Consider the following 22465-nt stretch of genomic DNA (forward strand, 5'->3'; position numbering starts at 1 on the left):
TCAGAAAACTAGGAATAGAAGGGAATGTCTTCAGCTTGATAAAGAACATCTTCCAAAAAAACAAAATTACAGCTAACATCATACTTAATGGAGAAAAACTACATGTTTTCCCACCAACGTCAGAAACAAGGGAAAGATGCCGGCTCTCACCACTTCTATTCAACATCAAACTGGGAAGTCCTATGAATGCAGTAAGACAAGAGAAGGAAATAAATGGAATACAGAATGGGAAAAAATGAAACTGTCTTTGTTCGCAGATGACATCATTGTTTATGTAGAAAAAAATCTCAAAAAATTAACAAAAATACTCCTGGAACTAAAATAAGCAAATGTGATAGCACTGCTGAAGGATATAAGGTTAATATACAAAAGTTGATTGCTTTCTCATAAGCTAGTAATGAACAACCAGAGTTTGAAATTATATTCCATTTACATTAGTACTCCCCAAAATGAAATACTTAGGTATAAATCTAACAAAACATGTACAAGATCTATACATGACTAATGAAGAAAATCAAAGACTAAATAAACGGAAGGAAATTCCACATTCATTGATAGGAAGCTTAATATTGTCAGGATGTCAGTTCTTCCCAACTTGAACTACAGAGTCAATGTAATCCTAATCAAAATCTCAGCAAGTTATTTTGTAGATATCAACAGAATGATTGCACAGTGTATATGGAGAAGCAAGACGAGAATAGCCAATATGGTATTGAAGAACAAAGTTGGAAGATTGACACTACCATACTTTAAGACTTACTGTAAAGATACAATAATCAATATAAAGTGGTATTGGTGAAATAGACAAATGAGTAATAAAACAAAACAGAGAGCAAACAGAAAGCCCAGAAATACCCTCATTTATATAGTCAACTGATCTTTGACAAAGAAGCAAAAGCAATGCAATGGAGAAAGGACAGTCTTTTCAACAAATGATGATGGAATGACTGGACATCCACATGCTAAAAAACAAAAAAACAAAAAAAACAAAAAACAAATCTAGACACAGAAATTACACCCTTCACAAAAATTAACTCAAAAGGGATCATAAACCTAAAAGTAAAATGCAAACTATAAAACTCCTCGAAGATAACAGAGGAGAAAATCCTAGGTTGACTTTGGGTTTGGCAATGCCTTTTTATGTATAACACCAAAAGCACAATCTATGAAAGACAAAATTGAGAAGTAGAACTTCATTAAAATTAAAAACTTATGTTCTGTGAAAGCCACTGTTTCAAAAATAAAAAGACGAGCCATAGACAGAAACTTTTTGTAAAACACATATCTGACAAAGGACTTGTACAGACATACTGCAGAGATCCTGTGGTTTTGGTTCTAGAACACAGTGATAAAGCAAATAATGCATTAAAGTGAGTCAAATGAACTCAGTTTCCCAGCACATATAAAAGTTACGCTTACTCTATACTGTAGTCCGCTAAATGTACAATAGCATCATGTCTTAAAAAAAAGTACATACCTTAATTAAAAAATACTTTAATGCTAAAAAATGCTAATCATTTGAGTTTTAGCAAATTGTAATCTTTTTTCTGGTAGAGGGTCTTGCCTCAATGTTGATGCCTGCTGACTGGTCAGGGTGGTGGTGGTTGAAGGCTGGGGTGGCTGTGGCAATTTCTTACAATACGACAACAATGAAATTTGCCACCATTGACTGACTTTTCCTTTCATGAGTGATTTCTGTGTAGCATGCAATGCTGTTTGATAGCATTTTACCCACAGCAGAACTTCTTTCAAAATTGAAGTCAAGCCTTTCAAACCCTGCCTATGTTTATCAACTAACTTTATGGAATATTCTAAATTCTTTGTTGTCAATCTTCACAGCGTCTCCACCATGAGTAGATTCCATCTCAAGAAACCATGGTCTTTGCTCATCCATAAGAAGCAATTCCTCATCCATTAAAGTTTTATCATGAGATCACAGCAATTCAGTCCCATCTTCAGGCTCCACTTCTAATTCTAGTTCTCCCGTTGTTTCCACCACATCTGCAGCTACTTCCTCCACTGAAGTCTTGAACCCATCAAAGTCATCCATGAGGGTTGGAATCAACTCTTCCAAACTCCTGCTAATGTTGATATTTTGACCTCTTTCCATGAATCACTAAGGTTTTTTTGGGCGGGGGAGAAGGGAGAGAGAATCCTAAGTAAGGCTCCACGCCCAGCGTGAAGCCCGACACGGGGCTCAACCTCATGACCCTCAGATCATGACCTGAGCCAAAATCAGAGTCGGATGCTTAACCAAATGAGTCAGCTGGGTGCCCCATTCACAAATGTTCTTAATGGTATCTAGAATGGTGAATCCTTTCCAGAGGCTTTCAATTTAGTTTGCCCAGCTCTATCAGAGGAATCACTATCTATGGCAGCTAGAGCTTTATGATATGTATTTCTTAAAAAGTAAGACTTGAAAGTAAAAATTACCCTTTGATCCATGGGCTGCAGAAGGGATGTTATGTTAGGAGGTATGAAAACATTAATTTCCCTGCATATCTCCATCAAAGCTCTTGAATGACCAGGTGCACCGTCAGTCAGAAGTAATATTTTAAAAATGAATCTTTTTTTCTGAGCAGATCTCAACAGTGGGCTTAAAATATTCAGCAAACCATGTTGTAAACAGATGTGCTGTCACACAGGCTTTGCTGTTTCATTTATAAAGCACTGGCAGAGTAGATTTAGCATAATTCTTAAGGCCCCTAGGATTTTCAGAATGGTTAATGAGCACTGGCTCTAACTTACAGTCACCAGCTGCATCAGCTCCTAACAAGAGAGTCAGCCTGTCCTTTGAAGCTCTGATGCCAGGCACTGACTTATCTCTAGCTATGAAAGTCCTAGATGGCGTCTTCTTCCAATATATGGCTATCTTGCCTACATTGAAAATCTCTTTAGTGTAGCCACCTTCATTAATTATCTTAGCTAGATCATCTGGATAACTTGCTGCTTCACCTTGCATTTTTATGTTATGGAGATGGCTTCTTTCCCTAAACTACATGAACCAGTCTCTGCTAGCTTCAGACTTTTCTTCTGCAGCTTCTTTACCTCTCTCAGCCTTCATAAAATTGAAGAGAGTTAGGGCCTTGCTCTTAAGTGGGCTTCAGCTTAAGAGAATTTTGTGGCTGGTTTGAGCTTCTATCCAGGCCACTCAAACTTCCTCCAGAACTAATAAAGCTGTTTCACAAGAGGCCGAGGTTTTTGCTTATATCAGCTTTCTGCATGCCTTCCTCATTAACTTAATCATTTTTAACTTTTGACTTAAACTGAGAGACGTGTGACTCTTCCTTTCACTTGAACACTTAGAGGCCCCTGTAAGGTTGTTAACTGGCCTAATCTCAATATTGTTATGTCTCAGGGAACCGAGAGGCCTAAGGAGAGGAAGAGAGATGAGGGAACTGCCAGGTGGCGGAGCAGTCAGAAAACACACATTTATTAAGTTTGCCATCCTATCGGTGCAGTCACGGTGCCTCAAAAAATTACAATAATAACATCAAAGAACACTGATTACAGATCACCATAACTAATATAAAAATAATGAAAAACTTTGAAATATTATGAAAATCACCAAAATGTGACAGAGACATAAAGTTAGCAAATGTTGTTGGAAAAATGGCACCAATACATTTGCCCAATACAGGGCTGCCACAAACCTTCAATTCATAAAAACATGCAGTATCTATGAAGTGCAATAAAACATGGCATGCCTATATCTAAATTATACAAAGAACTGTTAATATTCGACAATAACAAAGAACCCAGTTAAAAAATGAGCAAAAGATCTGAATAGACAACTCACTAAAGATGACATTCAGATGGTAAATAAAAATATAAAAGGATGCTCAAATTCATTTGTCATTAGGGAATTGCAAATTAAAATGAGATGCCACTAAGCACATATAACAATAGCTAAGATCCAAGACACTGACAACACCCGATATTGGCAAGGATATAGATCAAGAGGAATTCTCTCATCTGTTGCTCAGAATGCAAAAATGGTACAGCCATTTCTTCCACTTTTGGAAGACAGGAAGTTTCTTACAAAACTAAACACATTCTAACCATATGATCCAGCAATCATGCTCCTTGGTATTTTCCCAAATGAGCTGGAAGATTATGTCCACATAAACCCTGCAAAATGAATGTTTACAGAAGCTTTATTCATAACTGTCAAACCATAGAAACCAGCTAAGATGTCCTTCCATAGGTGAACATCTAAGCAAATCTTGGTACATACATATCATGGAATATTATTCAGCACTAAGAAAAAATGAGCTGTTAAGTCATGAAAACACATGGAGTAAGCATCATTGCTATTGCTAAGTGAAAGAAGCCAATCTGAAAAGACTACATACTATACGGTTCCAACTCTATGACATTCTGGAAAAGGCAAAACTATGGAGACAGTAAAAAGATCAGTGATTGCCAGGAGTGTGAGGGGGTAGGGAGCGCAGGGGAATTTTAGGGCAGTAAAACTATTATGTATGATAATGTAATAGTAAATACCTGTTGCTATACATCTATCAAAACATACAGAATATACAACACAAAGGGTGAATTCTAACCTATAGACTTTAGTTAGTAATAATGTATTGAGATTGGTTCATAATTTGTAACCCATGTACCCACTGATGTAAGATGCTAATAATGGGGAAACTAGGGTGTGGGTGAAGGGGATATGGGAACTCTCAGTGTACTTGTACACCTGAAACTGCTCTAAAAAATACTATTGTTTTAAGGGTGCCTGCCTGGCTCAATCAGTGGATTGTGCAACTCTTGATCTCGGGATCATAAGTTCGAGCCCCACGTTTGGTGTTGGGATTACTTAAAAAAAAAAAAAGTAAAAAATACTATTACTTTAAAAATGGAAGGACTACAAACAATTATCATCTGCATAATTTTCGGTAATTTGGCTAAGAGAAAACTCCCCACAATACTCTTAAAGATATGAGCTCTCCTGATTCTAGTCATTAGTTTTACCTTTTTCTGGGAATCAGGCATTTTTTTTTTAAATTATGGTAAAATACAATAGAAACAAAAAATTTACTTTTTTTTTTTTTTTTTGCAAGAAAGTCAAAGTGGGGGTAGGGAGGGTTGGGGCAGAGGGAGAGGGAAAGAGAGAGAAAATCTCAAGCAGGCTCCACGCCCATCACAGAGCCCAATGCAGGGCTTGATCTCATGACCCTAAGATCATGACCTGAGTGGAAATCAAGAGTCAGATGCTTAACAGACTGAGCCATCCAGGTGCCCTATTTTAATCATTTTTAAGTTTATGTTTTTATATGTAGTAGATCATAAGTTACTATTTACTGTCTCTTCTTGAGATTACTTTACTTGGCTTGATAAAAATGTAGCAAAAATAGGGGCACCTGGGTGGCTCAGATGGTTAAGCGTCTGCCTTCAGCTCAGGGCATGATCTCAGGGTCCTGGGATCAAGCCCCATATCAGGCTCCTGGCTCAGCGAGGAGTTTGCTTCTCCCTCTCCCTCTGCCTCTCTCCCCTGCTCATATTCCCTCTCTCTTTTTCTCTGTCACATGAATAAAAAAAAAATTTTTAATAAAAAAAATGTAGCAAAAATGAACCTCCCCTAAAATAGTGAGTGTATGATTTAAGAACTTCCAGCATAATTGGAGCCAACCTGGGAAATCTGTATCGCCGCCGAGCTGCAGAGGTTCTGTTTCTCTGGGTTAATCTAGTGAACAGGAAGCAGGATCAGATGACTACCTTAGAGGAGAGTCATCATGCATGTGAGTGGCAGGAAGTCCCGTATAATAACACAGGGAGCAACACTATGAAAGACTGAAGAGAACTTCTGGAAACAGGAAGTTGGGTTTTAAAAAATCAGAGCATAGTTTAGAAGAGATGATCAGTTTCCATGGTCCCAGGAAAAAACCACTGACTAGCTCAGGGAATAATTCTAAATTCCAAAGGAAACAGTTTAAAATAAAAATTGAAGAACATTCAGCATTCAGACAAAAAGAACTTACTTCCCCTGCATCTGAAGAACTAAATAGCAGCTAAGACTAGAAAGAAAAATAGCATACTAAGAAACAAGAAAAAGTGACTCAAAAGAATTTGGTTAAAGAAGAATGTAGCCAAATCAGGCACAGAAAGTGAATTGCAGATTAAAGACAAAATAAAAAGGATGGTCAAGACAAATGAAATAATGTCTAAGTATAAACAACAATTACAAATTATCTATTAAGTTTTTCATTTGCATATAGAGATGCTCCAATACATGGACATTTTACATCAACTCTATGTCCAGGTATTAATACCACTCTGGAAGATATATGAAAATAGAAGCCTATAAGACCTGCATCTTCTAAGCAAGAGTGAAAAACAGATTCTATTATTGGCAGTGGAGTGTATTCTAATTAAAAAGTTTTCTTAATCTGCATCTTGATAGCAATGGCAAAAAAATATTTATGGTAACTACTAAAAAAAGTAAACTTTTGGTCTAAAGTATGGTGCAGACTAGCTAAAACTGTCCTAGAGATGTCCTACAGATGATTACTCTGAAGGAAAAGGGAAAGACTCCAACAGGGATGAACAACAGGACAGCAGAAGACAGTCTCCTGCACTCCGCCTACATCTTTTCCTTTTCTTTGAAAAAACCTGTCAAACTCTAATGCAATAATCCAAGAAATGGTTTCAGATGCTACTATGCGCAGAACTGAGCTAGGCCATGCAGGAAAACAAATGATGAATAAACATAGTCTTTACACTCTAATAGGCTATAACAAGGAGAAAAATAAGACACAAATAACCATTTATTAGAAGAAAGGTGAGCACTGTACGAGAGGTTCAGACAGTTCTATATACGTGCTCAAAGCATCTGCCGGACAGAGTGGAAGAAAACCATCAGGAGGACACAAGGAGCTGCAGGGTGCATTCACACCACACCTATTTACACACCTGCCCTGCACTGGTTCGGGGGTGGGGGAACAGGGACTAGGATGAGGTGAGAGAGTTCAGGAGGCACTCACTCTCAGACTGAAGACTTGAATTAAAGAACAAGGTCTCACAAATGTTAAATCTGCAGCAATCCATCAAGCTTCCTTCACTGTCTTATGCCATTAGGTAGGCATATTATAGGTATGATATATATAGGCAGAAACCAAACACACTGAAAGCTCACCATTTTTTTTTGTTTCAAATCCCAGGAATTAAGTTCAGATGTTAATCTTCTCCCTGCTTTTCTATGACTTTTCACATTTTTTCTAGGAGAAGGGCTTTTATCACAAATAGCAGTATTCACATCTTTTGACAGTATGTATTTCTTCCTATAGATCAGAGATTCTTCAACTCTCTTATTTAGAAGAACGGACTTAAAAGTAGTTTCAGATTCAATATGCCAATCACTTTGCTTGGTATTTTCAGTATTTTTCTGCTCCGAATGTTTAGCATGATTTAGTCGTTGCTGAGTGTCTCTTTTGCACACTCCTACTTCTGCTTTCTCTATTTTGTTATGCTGCATTGTTTTTTTCTTATATTGCACCTTTTCTGTTTCTTCAGAATTATCCTCAGATATTGAAGAGGATGATTTTTGTTTCCTAAGTTTTTTGTTCACAGTAACATCTAATGGAAAAATAAAAACCAATCCTTATTAAATTAATAAACTGGTAATACATAAATTTGTTAAAATCAAAGATATTTATTAGACATTGCAAGAAATGAGTATTTCCCTGAGCTACTATTGTATACAGAGAAAACAATGTTTCACCTTGATTGAATATGTCTCCTGATGAAGTATCTGCTCTTTGGTTATTACATAGATTAATATTTGTTACAGGAGTCCAACAGGACCATTTGGAGGGCATTTTTTTCCCACAGATGTTGTCCAAAACACCACGTAACCTGAAAAATAAAATAACTTGCTTAATGTATTACAAAACATTAGCCTATGACTCTGACATGAGACCTTGATTTTTTTTTTTGTTTAGTCAATGTTTATTGATAGCAGTTCATTAGTCAAGTATGAAAATATTTTGGTAAGTCATTAGGAAAGTTAAAACTTACTATTTAACTGATCAGATTAAAAACTATTATTAAAAAATTCCATTATTGCTATTATTTGATATCTACTTAAATATATCTCACATATCTTACATGTTCTACTGTGTATTTAAACTAGGTTAAATTTCTTCACATTCATACTTTATTATTTTAAAAATCTCATTTTAAGTCTCTCAGTTTGGAAAAGAGTAATGTTGGTGGCTATGAAAAAAACACAGACGATTCCCCATTGTGCAATCATAGTAGTACTTGAGCTGATTACTGTGAGAGCCAATACTACATTCTAAGAATATAAAAGCCTGGGGCGCCTGGGTGGCTCAGTCGTTAAGCGTCTGCCTTCGGCTCAGGTCATGATCCCAGGGTCCTGGGATCGAGCCCCGCATTGGGCTCCCTGCTCTGCAGGAAGCCTGCTTCTCCCTCTCCCACTCCCCCTGCTTGTGTTCCCTCTCTCGCTGTGTTTCTCTCTGTCAAATAAAAAAAAAAAAAAAAAAAATCTTTAAAAGAATATAAAAGCCTTTTCTTTTAAATGTATTACATTTATATAAAAACAACATTAATATATACTAACTTATTTGATGGTTTTGTTCATACTTACACAGGTTTATCTATTTTCTCCACTGCCTGGGAATCTGGAACAATATCCTGCAGGTCATCTAAATAAAATAAAAATTATGGCATTTTCAATTTTTTGTGCAGTTGGCAGGGTAAAATGGGAGTTGGTATAGAAGTTGATCAAGATTCACATTATTAGGATACAGAGATTGATCTTCTTGGAAATAGAGATTGTATTATATTTCCTTGTAACCTCTAAGTTCCTTTCATAAAGCCAAATGCATTCATTCTAAATCTTTCTTTTTCAAATCAATGAAAGCCAGTGGAGTTAAAGGAAATATGAAGTGTATACATTTTTTAAAAGAGAAGGTGAAATTAAACCAAAAAAGTACTTACCCATATTTTGGTTTGGGAATTCAACAACCTTATTTTCTGTCTTCTTTACAACTTTAGCCATTTTGATATGCTATAACACAGAGGAGACATGGTAATGTGAATTTAAATCAAGGCATTACATGAAAACAACTCTTAAAAGTCAGAGTATTAAAGTTTAAAGCCTTTAAAATAATTTGCCTTGCTATTAAAAGTTGGATAGTATTTCTATTGTTTCATAAAGGTTATGCCCACTCCAGAATGCTACTTATTCTAAAACATAAGAAAATAATTGTCATTACAGACAAGGCAGAAGAGCCTACAAACTTTCTGCTCTCATCCACAGCTAGTACACTAATTCCATTCTCATCTGTAACTGACAATTTCTAGAATCACCGTGGCACATCTCCTACTGCAGCTGGTCTCACAGCCTGCATTTATTCTGTCTTTTCGCTAACATACACACAAGAGTTGGAAACTCTAGAATATTAAAGGATTCTGTAAAGTTGTGGCCACTGAACAGGTAACTTCTTGCCTCCACCAAGGTTCCCTCTTTTCATAGCCACAGATCTGATAACAATCTGCCATCACTCAGAAACACACGCCCTCTGGGCTAAGACGCAGTGCCTCATGCTGGCTGTCTTCACTACTTGGTCTAGCAGGCAGTTCTCCATCCCAGGACAGGAGCAGTAGGAAAGCATGCAGATACGTGTTGGCTGTCACAATGACAGAAGGGTTCCCCTGACTGGAACAAGCAAGCCCAGGTCTGGGATGCCCACCATCCTACCACACTCAGGACCACACCACACCACTGAACAACAGCACCCTAATAAAGGAACACTCAGCTGATTAATTTGAACAATTACTTTTGACTTTTTTTCCGATCATCTTCAACTCTTGCACCATTCATCCTTTGGCCACATAACCATTTTTTAAAAATCCACCACCTATTCCTTTTTACTGTGCTTTGTTGGAGAAAAATGACACACAAAATTCACAGTCTTAAATTGAAAGGGCCTTCAACCTAACAGCTTTACTTACTCTTCATTATCCTTCACTTACCCTCCCCATTATCTTAGTAACTGTTTCAAGTCTTTACACCCTTGAGCCCTCTACTTCAGCATATCGCCAAGACAAATTCACCATGTTCACCCCATACTTCAATGACAACAAAAGCTGTTAGGCATTTCTCATCAACAAACTTACTTATCTGTATCTCTGACTACCTCGCCTCACAAAGAAATAACTTTCTCTCAGCTATTCTCTGTTCTGTCCCTTCAACTACCTGGAATGAATGCCCTTCTCCTTGATGTCCATTTGACTAACCTTTATTGACCCTTCAAAAACCAGCTCACTCTCCACCTCCTTAAGGAGCACCTCCTGATCTTCACTCTCCCCCCCAGCTCTGGGGTTAAGCACCTGCCCCCCACTCGGTTCCTACTGCATCTTACAGGTACAATCTGAGAACATCTATACAATATTATAATTATCTTATTAATTTATTTAATTTCCACACTAGACTTTGAGATACTTAAGGACAGAGTCCATGTGTATCTTACATTTCTAGCAGACACTAACTTGTATAATAAACTAAAGAATGATGGCAAGTCCATTTCTCCTACTGAATACATAAATCAGAGTTATACTGAAGGGATATTCCTCAATTTTACTGTTAGCACAGTAAGTAGGTCCTGTCAGAAGGAACTGACTTTCAAAAACAATGAATCATACATGTACACATGTATGTATATATGTGTGTGTGTGTGTGTGTGTGCGCGTGATGGTACTTTAAACAAAGTGAGGCCCTCACTGCTTGCAAAAGAAGTTAGCTCAATATGTATTTCTACAATAGATTGATAAAATTAATTTTTAAAAATGTTTTCAAAATAAAATTACTTTGTCTGTATTATCTCCACTATTTCTTCCTTCAGATGGTCTAGATATAAGAAATACAGCATTATCCACTCCACTTTCTGATGTTTTAGGTGTATCAGGTTTTTCTGCAGAACTCATCATTTGCAGTGGTGGTTTAATTCTTCCTCTTCGTGGTGTTGCTAAAAAGGAGGACAAAGGACTGTAATATTTATAGGGCTTCTAAAATTACATATTGCTATTATCGAGGTACTTTTTAGATGAGGAAGGTAAAAAAGGGAGGTGCTAGGATGGGTCCCAGGTTTCTGGTTTAGATGAATAAAGTATACAGATGCCATTTACCAAGGTAAGAAAGAGACAAAAAACTGGCAGAGAGGGTGGAAAGATGAATTTATTGTGAAGCCTACTGGACATTAAGTAACTATCCAGTAGGCAATTGGATTTTGGGAACAGAAGGTCACTATTAAATTGTCATATATACTAAATAAGACTGTGCTTTATAGCAGCTAGTATGTATTATTATTTTTTTATTTGTATTTAGTCCTTAGTATGTACCAGGCACTGTCTAAATGTTTCATAATATTTCTCATTGAGTGAATGATTTTTATTTAGTCTTCTAAACACCTTGATGAGATAGACACTTTAGTTCCATTTTATAAAAAGAAAACCGGTTCTAAACTTAGCTGGAGGATAATCTGTACAAAGTACACACCTGGGGGTAGGGAAATAAGCCCAAGCATCCTGATTAATTCAATGTTTTATCCACTATGTTACAGCTGACACTCAAATTACAATAAGTTATTAATGCTGGGTATTAATACTTTGAATAATGTTTACATGTTAATAACCAATATACCTTTCTTAGAAATTTGAAATTTCTTGACAATTAGAAGACATTTGTGGTTCATATCTTAATAAATTCTATAATTTCTTTCTTTTTTTTTTTAAAGGATTTTTTTTATTTATTTATTTGAGAGAGAGAGAATGAGAGACAGAAAGCACGAGAGGGAAGAGGGTCAGAGGGAGAAGCAGACTCCCCGCTGAGCAGGGAGCCCGATGTGGGACTCGATCCCGGGACTCCAGGATCATGACCTGAGCCGAAGGCAGTCGCTTAACCAACTGAGCCACCCAGGCGCCCCTAAATTCTATAATTTCTATATCCCCAACTTATCCTCTACGTAAATTATGCCCAGAATATCTCTGAATTAAAAAATGTTGATTTTAAAAATTTATTTATTTATTAAAGGTCTTTTAAGACTATAAAACTTACATGTGTTGATTAAAAGTATTGGACTTCTCACAGTGTATCTGTCTGCACCAGGAACAATCATTGATGCTTCAGACATTTTTCTTTTGCTAGGAGTAATTATCTGAAACCACAAGAAGCAGCCACAGTAAACACACATTCTGTTTTGAAATTAAATATTTTGTAATTTTATCCATAGCATTTTACCTTGACTACACACAAAAGACATATGGTACTTCTTTAAAAGATTTTATTTATTCACTTCAGAGATAGATGGAGAGAGCAAGAGAGAAAGCACAAGCAGGGGGGAGAGCAGAGAGAAAGGAACAAGGAGACTCCATGCTGAGCACAGAGCACCACATGGGGCTCAAACCCAGGATCTTGAGATCATGACCTGGGCCAAAACCAAGAGTTGGATGCTCAACCAACTGTGCCACCCAGGTGCCCTGATATACGGTATTTTATAAACAACATGATAACCAAAAATTTCTGTGTTTTAGGCTGACTCGAACGGTTTTACCCTAATATTTAGTATTGAATAGGTAGCCAAAACTTGTTTTAAAAAGTATTTCTAGAATACCCATACATATGAAATATAGCACCTTATATACTAGCTGAAAATATTTTATTGATACTGAGTGTATCTATAACCAATGGCTCAGTTTCTTATTCTATTTCAGTGTATGATATTTGGATACATAGTTATGTAAATTTATATACATTTGTTTGTGAATGCTTTCATAATGTTTAGAATTCTTCAAAACTTTCACACATTTTTAAAAACAGAATATTAATATTCTGTGAGGACTAAAGTAGCTTTGGAGTAAAAAGTAGCTATAGGAATTCAGAGCCTCAGCGGCACCACAGCCAGTGGTTCCAGTAAAGATGTGCATTTTCTAACTTCATCCTAGAGTCACTGAACAGAGGCGGAAAGGAGTTTCAGAGGATGCCATGGAACGGAGCAGATGGTGACAAACTGTAAAGATGCAAAGGAGATCTGGTTTTCAAAAGGCACCTGCCCCTAAGACTAAGAAAAAAATACTGCAGGAGTTTTTAATAGTTCTGTAAACAGGGTGTGGAGGAAGGGTGGAAAGGAGAGGAAAAGGAGGAATTCTACGATTAACCAGAAAACGAACTACTGAACCAATGGATTCTTCAAGAAAAGACAGTTCCTAGTGGCATAGTGAATGGGACCTGGGAAGTTACCTATTCATATAAATGCTTCAGTCAATCCTTAACAAAAACACAGTGGTATTTAATAACAGTGCACTGTTTCTTAGAGATTTTTACTTCTAGAGTTTATGACAATAAATTTAAGGTGGGGGGGCCCTAAGAATTAGCATTTTAAATAAGTACTCGTGTTATGACCCTGATATAAAAACATAGAAAATGGCTTTTATAATTTAATTGTCCAAGGAAAACAGAAGATGGCATTTTTCATTTAACGAAGGACACAAGACTAATGGGGAAAAAACAGTGAGTAACATCAACATGAAAAAATGTACGGAAGAGCCTGTGAGAGTTAAAGTTGCCTAAAAGTGAGATATTAGTAAAAAGTAAAACAGGAAAAGGTCCATGAAGAAAAGTGAAAATTAATCAAGACTTGCAACTCTAAGGGCACTTTAAATGAGGGAAGGTAAAAAAAAAAAAAAAAAAAAAAGGACAAACAACATGAATGAAGGTATAGAGGCAAGAATTAGTGTGACATAAAAAGAGGCAGGAAAGCAGTTAACCTTACTAACGTGGTCAGTATGTAGAGTAAAATGAACTTGTAGGTCTCAGAATTGAGTTAAAATTTCGATGCAGGAAGATAAACACAGAGATCCCACAACTTTCTGAGCAGAATGCAACAGGGACTCTGGGATTAAGAAAAACCAGGGGAAGGAACACCACATGGGGTAGTTCACAGAGTCAAAGACCAATGAGGAGGCTGCTGTACTAAGCTGGGTGTACTAAAATGAGTAAGGGCGAAGGGAATGAGGAGGGGAGGATGTGCGAGGTACTGTGAAGGAACCATCACTAGTACCTTGGTCCTAGGCGTCAGGGGAGAGGAGGCAGGATTCAGGATACCATCAGAAAATTAATGGTAGCTTTACTGAAGTATGGAGGCAGATACAAATATGAAGCAAAAGATAAAAGTTTGAGGTTAGATCAGGAAAACGAGACATACAGAAGGAAACATTCGAAGAGTAAGTGGAGACTTCGCGGCAGCACTGTGAAGAGACGTCTGGTATATTCCAAGAGCTTAAACTATGCACATGAAGGAAGCTCTTTCAGGGAGAAGGCATAGAGATGTTTAAGAAGCTGAGTCAGGCTTTCAGAGCAAATCTACATTTAGGATGCGGGGAAAGAAAGTATCTCTAATGTAGTAACAGAAGTAGGAAGAGAACTAAAAGGCTAACAGAAATCAAAGAAGGTGAGGACATTAAGAAAGACAAGGCTGTTAGCAATGTCAAGTGTCACAACAAGACAAGGAGGCTGAGAACTGGTTCTGCTGAATATGGCCTAGAGGAGAGCCTCCACCAGCAGGAGGAGGAGGAAAAAGTACTTAATACTTAGCTTTCTTTCCTTATGCAAATAAAGAGAACGTTACATTATAGATTTGCATTCTACATAACAGCCAAAAGCAAAAATAGACAGGATAAATGTAACAAGTGGTACTTTCTTACATATTTCTAACTTGGAATTTACAAGTGTATAGTATACCTTGTCTTACTTAACCCTCTTACCCCTACACAAACACAATTGCTAAAATACTATCTTTTGTTTGCATTTGTAAAAGGCAGGGGGAATACTCTGAATGTTATTGATGAAGGCCATTAAGGTAAATTCTAGATGCTTTTTTTCTGTAATTATATGTAGCAATGATTTGATCTATGCTGTTTTATAAAAAACTATTTTTTTTTTTAAGATTTTACTTATTTATTTGACAGAGACACAGCGAGAGAGGGAACACAAGTGGGGGAGCAGGAGAGGGAGAAGCAGACTTCCCGCTAAGCAGGGAGCCCGATGCGGGGCTCAATCCCAGGACCCTGGGATCATGACCTGAGCCGAAGGCAGACGCTTAACGAACGACAGCCACCCAGGCGCCCCTATCAACAACTATTTTGACACCATATTTACCTCAAGCTGACTATTCTTTCTGTCTCCTTGATTACAGTTTTTGATATATTTCGGAGGTTTAGCAAATTCCTTTTGGGAGTTAGGTTTTTCTTTCAAAGTAGTGAGTTCCTCTTCGGTGGGTGAGACTTGACTTTCTGGCACTAGAATCTGTTGGAGAATGTGGAGAAAAGTATTTCAAACTGCAAACCACAGGAAGTTCTCAAAAATCACTGGATGTCTTAGTAAAGCACCCATTCATCCCACACTTACAAAAGTCAATTCTTTGTTTTCTATGTACTTAGTCAAAGTGACCCAACAAAAAACACCCACATTTTCAAACGTCCATAGACATAAAACAAGCTTGGCATTAGTGGCAGGACATATATGCCTAATTTTTAAAGTTACCAAAATGATATTAATAACTATCTTCTGTACTAAAGTAAATGATCTTTAATAACACGTTTAAAAAATCATATACCTTAGTGGGGCACTATATGTTGAGACAATTCATTTTTTATATATTCACCGTCCAACATAATGCTGTGCAATTATTTAGGGTTCAACTTAGCTCAGTGATAAAAATCAAGTAACTCAGACACATACCTGTGATCCACTTGCATCAAAAAGTATATGCACAGATGTTTTGGCAACCGAAATACCTTGTTTTCTGGTAAATTCCTAAAATTAAATTAATTCAAAGTGATGTCATTTTCTCCCAGTTCTTTCCATGTTAATGTATTTCCTGCATTTCCTTTCAAAACTCCCAAATTATCTCAAATCATTATTTTGTATATATAAATACCCTTCTCCACACACAGTCTCTATTTTTCTTCACCATAAATCTTCTGCACTGCTATGAACTGAATGTGTCCCCCAAATTCATATATTGAAACCTACCCCCCAAGGTGATGGTGTTAGGAGGCGGGGCCTCTGGCAGGTGACTGCTTCATCAGGGCAGGGTCCTTGTGAATATGATTAGTGCCCCTATAAAATGAGACCCCAAAGGACTCCCTGGCCCCTTCTGGCATGTGAGGACACAGTGAAAAGACAGCCACTGTGAAACAGGAAGCGGGGCCTCGACAGAAAATATGTCTGCTGGTGCCAGTCATAGCCACCTAGCCTCCAGAGCTAGGAGAGACAGATGGAAGTGAATGGGGAGGGAGAGAAAAAGAAATGACAGAACAGACGGAAAGAAAGGAGGTTTGTCATTTTCAGCCACCCCGTCTACGGTATTCGCGCTCCAGCAGCCTGAACAGACTACGACATGCGCTATCCAAGCTTGTCAACAGAGTAGCTCCCTGAAACTTAACATGAATCGTCACCTTACTGACTCATCATGTCTTCCACAGTCCTAGAATGCATCTTCTCTAAATTTCACCCATCGATTTCCAAGGCCATTTCAAGTCCCATCTGAACAGCCTTTCCTTCATATCAGACTCTTAATGAGTATTCTCTTTTCTCAACTTCTATACCTGCCCCTTATTTACTTCTTCTGAGGTAGATTCTGTAATTCTCACAAACACTGTCTAATATCTTAAAAACATGGTCTTGTCTTAATTCACTTTTTAAACACCTAGCAGGAATTCATTAAATATTTTGAATACTGCAGCTTATTTTGTCATCTGAGATTCTAACAGGTGTCTCAAGGATATGGCCTACAATGTGATGGCTATTCCACAATAAAAATTTAAAGAACTAAAAATCAACATGTCATTTTAAGAATTCTAGGAAAAAAAATGAAACTTACAGCCCCAAGTAACCGAAAGTTTCCATAATTATGAAAATAAATATTAAAAAGAATCTTATGAAAATAAATGTTGAAAAGAATTTAAACACTTACCCTATATTTATGTGCACCAAAAATTTTTTGTGTCACACTAGTGATTTCTAATGATGCATCAAAATACAAAAGCAATTCTTTCCCTTCTCTTTTACTAATTTTTACTATGTTTTTCAGAATTATGGTCAGCAGCTTCTTCGATTCTCTCACTGTATACAAACAAATCACACCGATTAGTTTATATTCATTTCTATGATACTACTCTCTAGGTATGTTATAAATAAGCCATGAAGCATATTAATTAAATTGAAGTGAAATAACATTAACTTTTAGGATTTAACAATCAATTCCAGTACTAACTACTTATGCAAACCAATCCAATTTATTTTTCAGAGTCTCAGTTTCTTGATCTATAAATTACAAACTAATACAATAACTAATGAGCTAAAGCCCTAAATATGCTGTGGACACTAATAGGTTCTTAATAAATACTCCTAGAACATATCTAAGAAAACTATTTGCTTAATTTAAAAGAGGCAAAGAAAATAACTTTAATTCCATAAGTAACTATATTTCTAGGCATAAGCATCCATTCAAACATTTCTCTTAAATCCAGCTGTTACAAGCAAGTTGACAGTAAACAACTGTCAAACACCTTGAGTGCCAGGAAACTAAAGAAAGAATCAGGGCAATTCCTCCATTAATTCGCTGATCCACTGAAAATACTGTAAGTGCCAGTTTATAAGAGGTATTCACTTCCCTTCCTCTAAAAATTCACCAAAGAATCACTTGGCATCCAATTAATGTGCCTGTATTACGGACTAAAGGCCACTTATGGCCCTGTTCTACTTCTGACGGTACTCCTGCTGATGACTGACAAGTCTCCACACCTGCCCCCACTGCATATTTTTGGGCAGGAGGAAATCCTACATCCTGATGGAGATGGAGCATACCAAGTAGAAAAATTTGTCTCTACATGAAGAAAAGCTCTGCTGCCTACTTCATGACCTAATCTACAGGACAAATAATTCTGATTCCTATGAGGCTTACTCAAGCACAATATGTGTTGTCTGTTTTTGCAACTATATGGTCATGACAAACTTCCGCAGTAAAGTCCTTTGATGATTATAAGAATTATTAATTGCTTGAAGATAATGGTGACAGTTTCTAACTCAAAGAGTGCTGGTGGTTTTATTCTGGGAAAAAAAAGTCATGTGTTTCAAAAGTAACAAGTTTTCAGGCTTTAGAGATGAAAGTTTGGGTGACTTTGAAGCGAATAATGTTTTGAATTCTGATGAATATTAGAAAATTTATAATCCTTATGGATATTTTTGATTATTATATTGCTCTGATACGATTTTTTTCCTGCAGCTTGCCACAAACTTATAGTAAATACAGTATTTGTTTCACTGCTTACATGAACATATTAGAATTACTTCAAATATTGCTGAATGTTTTGTACCTTTTTGTACAAAGTATTCCCCACATATACTGTGACTATCTATAAAGAATTTATTGATATTTGTTATATTTTATTGTGGGCTTTGTTGAAATTTTTGTTAGTTCCTTTAACTGCCTGGACTATATCATAGCTTGTTTTTAATTAGCAATATTACTATGATACCAGGAAAGTTATTTTGTTGCTTGCTAAAAAGCCAAGTATTTTGGGGTGCCTGGGAGGCACAGTCAGTTGAGCATCCAACTCTTGGTTTTGGCTCAGGTCATGATCTCGGGGTTGTGAGATCGAGCCCTATGATGGGCTCCACACTTAGTGCAGAGTCTGCTTGTGACTCTCTCCCTCTTCCTCTCCTCCCAACACACACGGGCATGTGCAAGCGTGCTCTCACTCTAAGTAAATCTTTAAAAAAAAAAATCTAAGTATTTATAGATAAACATATTTATATGAGATTCTAGTACACTATATGAATATAATAATGTTTTCTTCTGCGAAGGCATTTAAAAAAATTTTAAGATTGCCCATGGAGCCTTCATTTTATACATTCTTACGTATTACATATAAAAGTGTCTAACTACCTGCAATCCATCATGCTGCTGCTTCCCCATCCCCTCAGCCTGCAACTAATGAAATTCTTTTTCACTAGAAATATTGACTGACTTCCAGGTTCCTTTTTTTTTTTTTTACTTCCATGACTGCTATTCATGTAAAAATTCAGATACTGCCCATTCCATATAGGTTACACTAGATTACCATTTTACTACAAAGGATATTAAAGGATACACATGAACAGCTAGGTGAAGAGACACACAGTGTGAGTGAGGATTGGAAGGGTCTGGAGCACAGGAGCTCCTGTCCCTGTGAAGTTTAGGGTGCACCACCCTCCTGGCATGAAGATTCATTATTATTCACCAACCAGGAAGCTCCAAAAAACCCCTTTTAATCTAAACATAAAGAACTTAATTTTTTATAAAAGTGTCCTCATAAAATTAGGATGAGTTATGTATTGGAAAATAAATCTTAAAAATCAAGTTATGCTATTACAACAATGAAAATAACTTTTTTTTTGCCCAATTATGCAGAACTACGTTTGGCAAGATGCAAAAGACAGAACTTTATTAGGAAGTGGAGGCAGTGATTAGCATGAAAATAAAGGGGAGTAAAGAAATTCAAAAAATGTTAAGAGAACTACATGAACATGAAAAATGATTAGTTGAGGGAGAGGAAACAATCAAGAATGGCTTCTATATTGGGGCACCTGGAAGTTTTATCATACCATTTGTCAAAATAGGAAATAAAGGATGAGTATATAGAGCTTAGCTGAGAAATTAGGAAAAAAGATTAAAAATGAAAGTGTAGTCAACAGTGTCAAATGTGGAGGAAGGTTCAAGTATAAGGACTGAAAGTGTGCATATTGATATTAATAATAAACTATTATTTTGACATCTAAAATTTCAGTGGAGTGGGATGGAAAACAATGTAATAAGAGCAGGATGAAAAGCAGGAGAAAAAAGATTTAGTAAAAACCATCTCTCAAAATTGGCTATGAATGGAAAAAGAGTGAGACAACTAGAGGAAGATGAAGATCCAAGTAGGCTTTTTGTTTTAAAATGCAATAACGGAGGTACCATAAAAATGTAAGATGTGAAAAAAAAGACATAAAAGTTAAAAAATAAGGGGGGCGCCTGGGTGGCTCAGTTGGTTAAGCGACTGCCTTCGGCTCAGGTCATGATCCTGGAGTCCCAGGATCGAGTCCCGCATTGGGCTCCCTGCTCAGTGGGGAGTCTGTTTCTCCCTCTGACCCTCCTCCCTCTCATTCTCTTTCTCGCAAATAAATAAAATCTTAAAAAAAAAAAAAATAAGGGGCTCCTGGCTTGGTCAGTGGATCTTGTTCTAGGGGGTTTACGCCCCAAGGTGGGTGTAGAGATTAAAGAAAATAAAAATCTTAAAAAAAAAAAAAAGTATGGGAGAAAACACTATGCTAAATGAAAAATGCCAGTCACAAAAAGATATATACTGTATGATTCCACTTAAAATAGTCAAATTTACAGAAGAAAAATGTAGAATGGTGGTTACCAGGGGCTGAGTGGAAGGGGGGAAAAGGGAAGTTGATTAACAGGTATAGAGTTATAATTTGGCAAGATGACAAAAGTTCTGGAGATCTGTTTCACAACAATGTGAATATACTTAACACTACTGAACTATACACTTAAAATAGTAAGGTAGTAAATTTTATGTTGTATTTATTTGTTTTTTAACCACAATTTAAAAAATTGGAGAAACTGGGTGAGGAGGTACATAGAAACTTTATATACCATTTTGGCAAGTTTTCTGTAATCTAAAACTAAAAATTTATCTTACAAAAAGACCCAAATCAAACTTCCAGAAATGAAAAATATAACACGGGAGGTGAACATTATACAAGATAGGACCAACAACAGATTAGACACTGCTAAAGAAAATATTAATGACCATGAAATACAACAACAGAAAAGTATTCAAATGAAAAAAAAGGGGGTGGAAATCTGGGGTGGAAGGAGTGGAGAAACCACAGAATCAGTGAGCTGTGGGAAAATTTCAGGTAGCTTAGTGTATGTGTAATCAGACTCTCCAAAGGGAAGGAGAAGAAAGAATCAGCAGGAAAAAATATCTGAAGAATACTGGATAAAAACTTTAAATTTGATGAAAACTATCAACCCACAGAACAAAAGTCTCAATGAACCCCAAGAACAAACAACATGAAGAAAATCACACTAAAGCATGATATTGGCATTGTTTAAAACTAGTGATGAAGAGAAAATCTTAAAAGCATCCAGGGGTAAAAAGACTTTAAATAAAATGGAACAAACTAGAGAATGACAGTGGACTTCTCATCAGAAACAACACAAGCCAGGAGACAGGAGTTTAAAGTAAACTGAACCAAAACAACAGGCAATCTAAAATTCGATATGTATCAAAAGTAATTTTCAAAAATGAAAACAAAAGATTTTTCTGATATATAAAAACTGAAAGAACTCATCACTGGTATTGTACTACAAGAAATACTAGAGAAGTCATTCAGGGAGAAGGAAAACAACACTAGGTAGAACTCTGAATCCACACAAAGGAAAACTCAACACTGGAAATGGTAAACGTGTAGGTAAATATAAAATACTTTTTAATCCATTTTAAAAATCTCTTTAAAACCTAATTGGCTGCATAAAGCAAAAAATCATTACACCATATTGCAAGGTTTCTGACACATGCAAAACAAAACAACAACAACAAACAAAGAAACAAACAAAAACCTTTTGTGTATATTGATAGCAATGGCATGAAAGCCAGGAAAGCAAATGTGCAAGTGCACTGTTGCAGGGTTACCGTGCTACACATAAAAGGGTGTAATATTACCTGAATATACACACTATTAAGTTAAAAATGAATAAAATAAATCCTAAATCAACCACTAATTAAAGGGGGTATAAAGCCAACAAAGGAGATATAATAAAATCAGCTTTTACCCTGAGACACTAGAAACAGAAAAACAAATTAAAACCAAAGCAAAAAAATAAATAAATAAACAAAAGAGCAGAGATCAACCAAATGGAAAATAGAAAAACAATAGAGAAAAATCAATGAAACCAAAGGCTGGTTCTTTGACAATACCAATAAACTGATATTCCTCTTATCAGACTGATTAGGGAAAAAATATACAAGTTATAAACATCAGGAGTGACAGAATGGCCAACATAACAAGTCTACAGACATTACAAAGATACTAAGGGACCATAATAAACCACTTCATGCCAATAAATTTGAATAAAATGGACAGATTACTAGAGAGACACAAATTATCAGCTTACTCAAGAAGAAACAGATAACCTGAAACACTTTCTATTAAATAAACTGAATTTGTAGTTAAGAGTCTTCAACAAAGAACGGTGGCAGCCCAGACTGCTTCACTGGCAAACACTAGTAGGTACTTAAGAAACAGTATCAACTCCACTCACATTCTTACAGAAAACTGAAGATGATGGAAAACTTGCCAATTCATTTTTATGAGGCTAATACTGCCCTCACTCTGAAA

The 22465-nt window shown here is 36.4% G+C and overlaps 1 protein-coding gene across 1 annotated transcript in view; it reads right to left on the reverse strand.

The window, feature by feature from the left end:
* The window catches only part of SYCP2 (synaptonemal complex protein 2), an 86000-nt gene that overhangs the window by 20497 nt on the left and 43038 nt on the right, over positions 1–22465 (reverse strand). The window contains exons 15-23 of the mRNA XM_078057343.1: positions 17004–17152; positions 15767–15841; positions 15185–15331; positions 12086–12185; positions 10840–10997; positions 8968–9037; positions 8615–8672; positions 7727–7860; positions 7142–7581 (exon numbers count right to left, since the gene is read on the reverse strand). Of these exons, the coding sequence (XP_077913469.1) occupies positions 7142–7581; positions 7727–7860; positions 8615–8672; positions 8968–9037; positions 10840–10997; positions 12086–12185; positions 15185–15331; positions 15767–15841; positions 17004–17152 (1331 nt within the window). The remainder of the gene's footprint in view (positions 1–7141; positions 7582–7726; positions 7861–8614; positions 8673–8967; positions 9038–10839; positions 10998–12085; positions 12186–15184; positions 15332–15766; positions 15842–17003; positions 17153–22465) is intronic.

This window comes from Halichoerus grypus, chromosome 10 (assembly GCF_964656455.1).
Source record: "Halichoerus grypus chromosome 10, mHalGry1.hap1.1, whole genome shotgun sequence".
NCBI classification, from domain to species: domain Eukaryota; kingdom Metazoa; phylum Chordata; class Mammalia; order Carnivora; family Phocidae; genus Halichoerus; species Halichoerus grypus.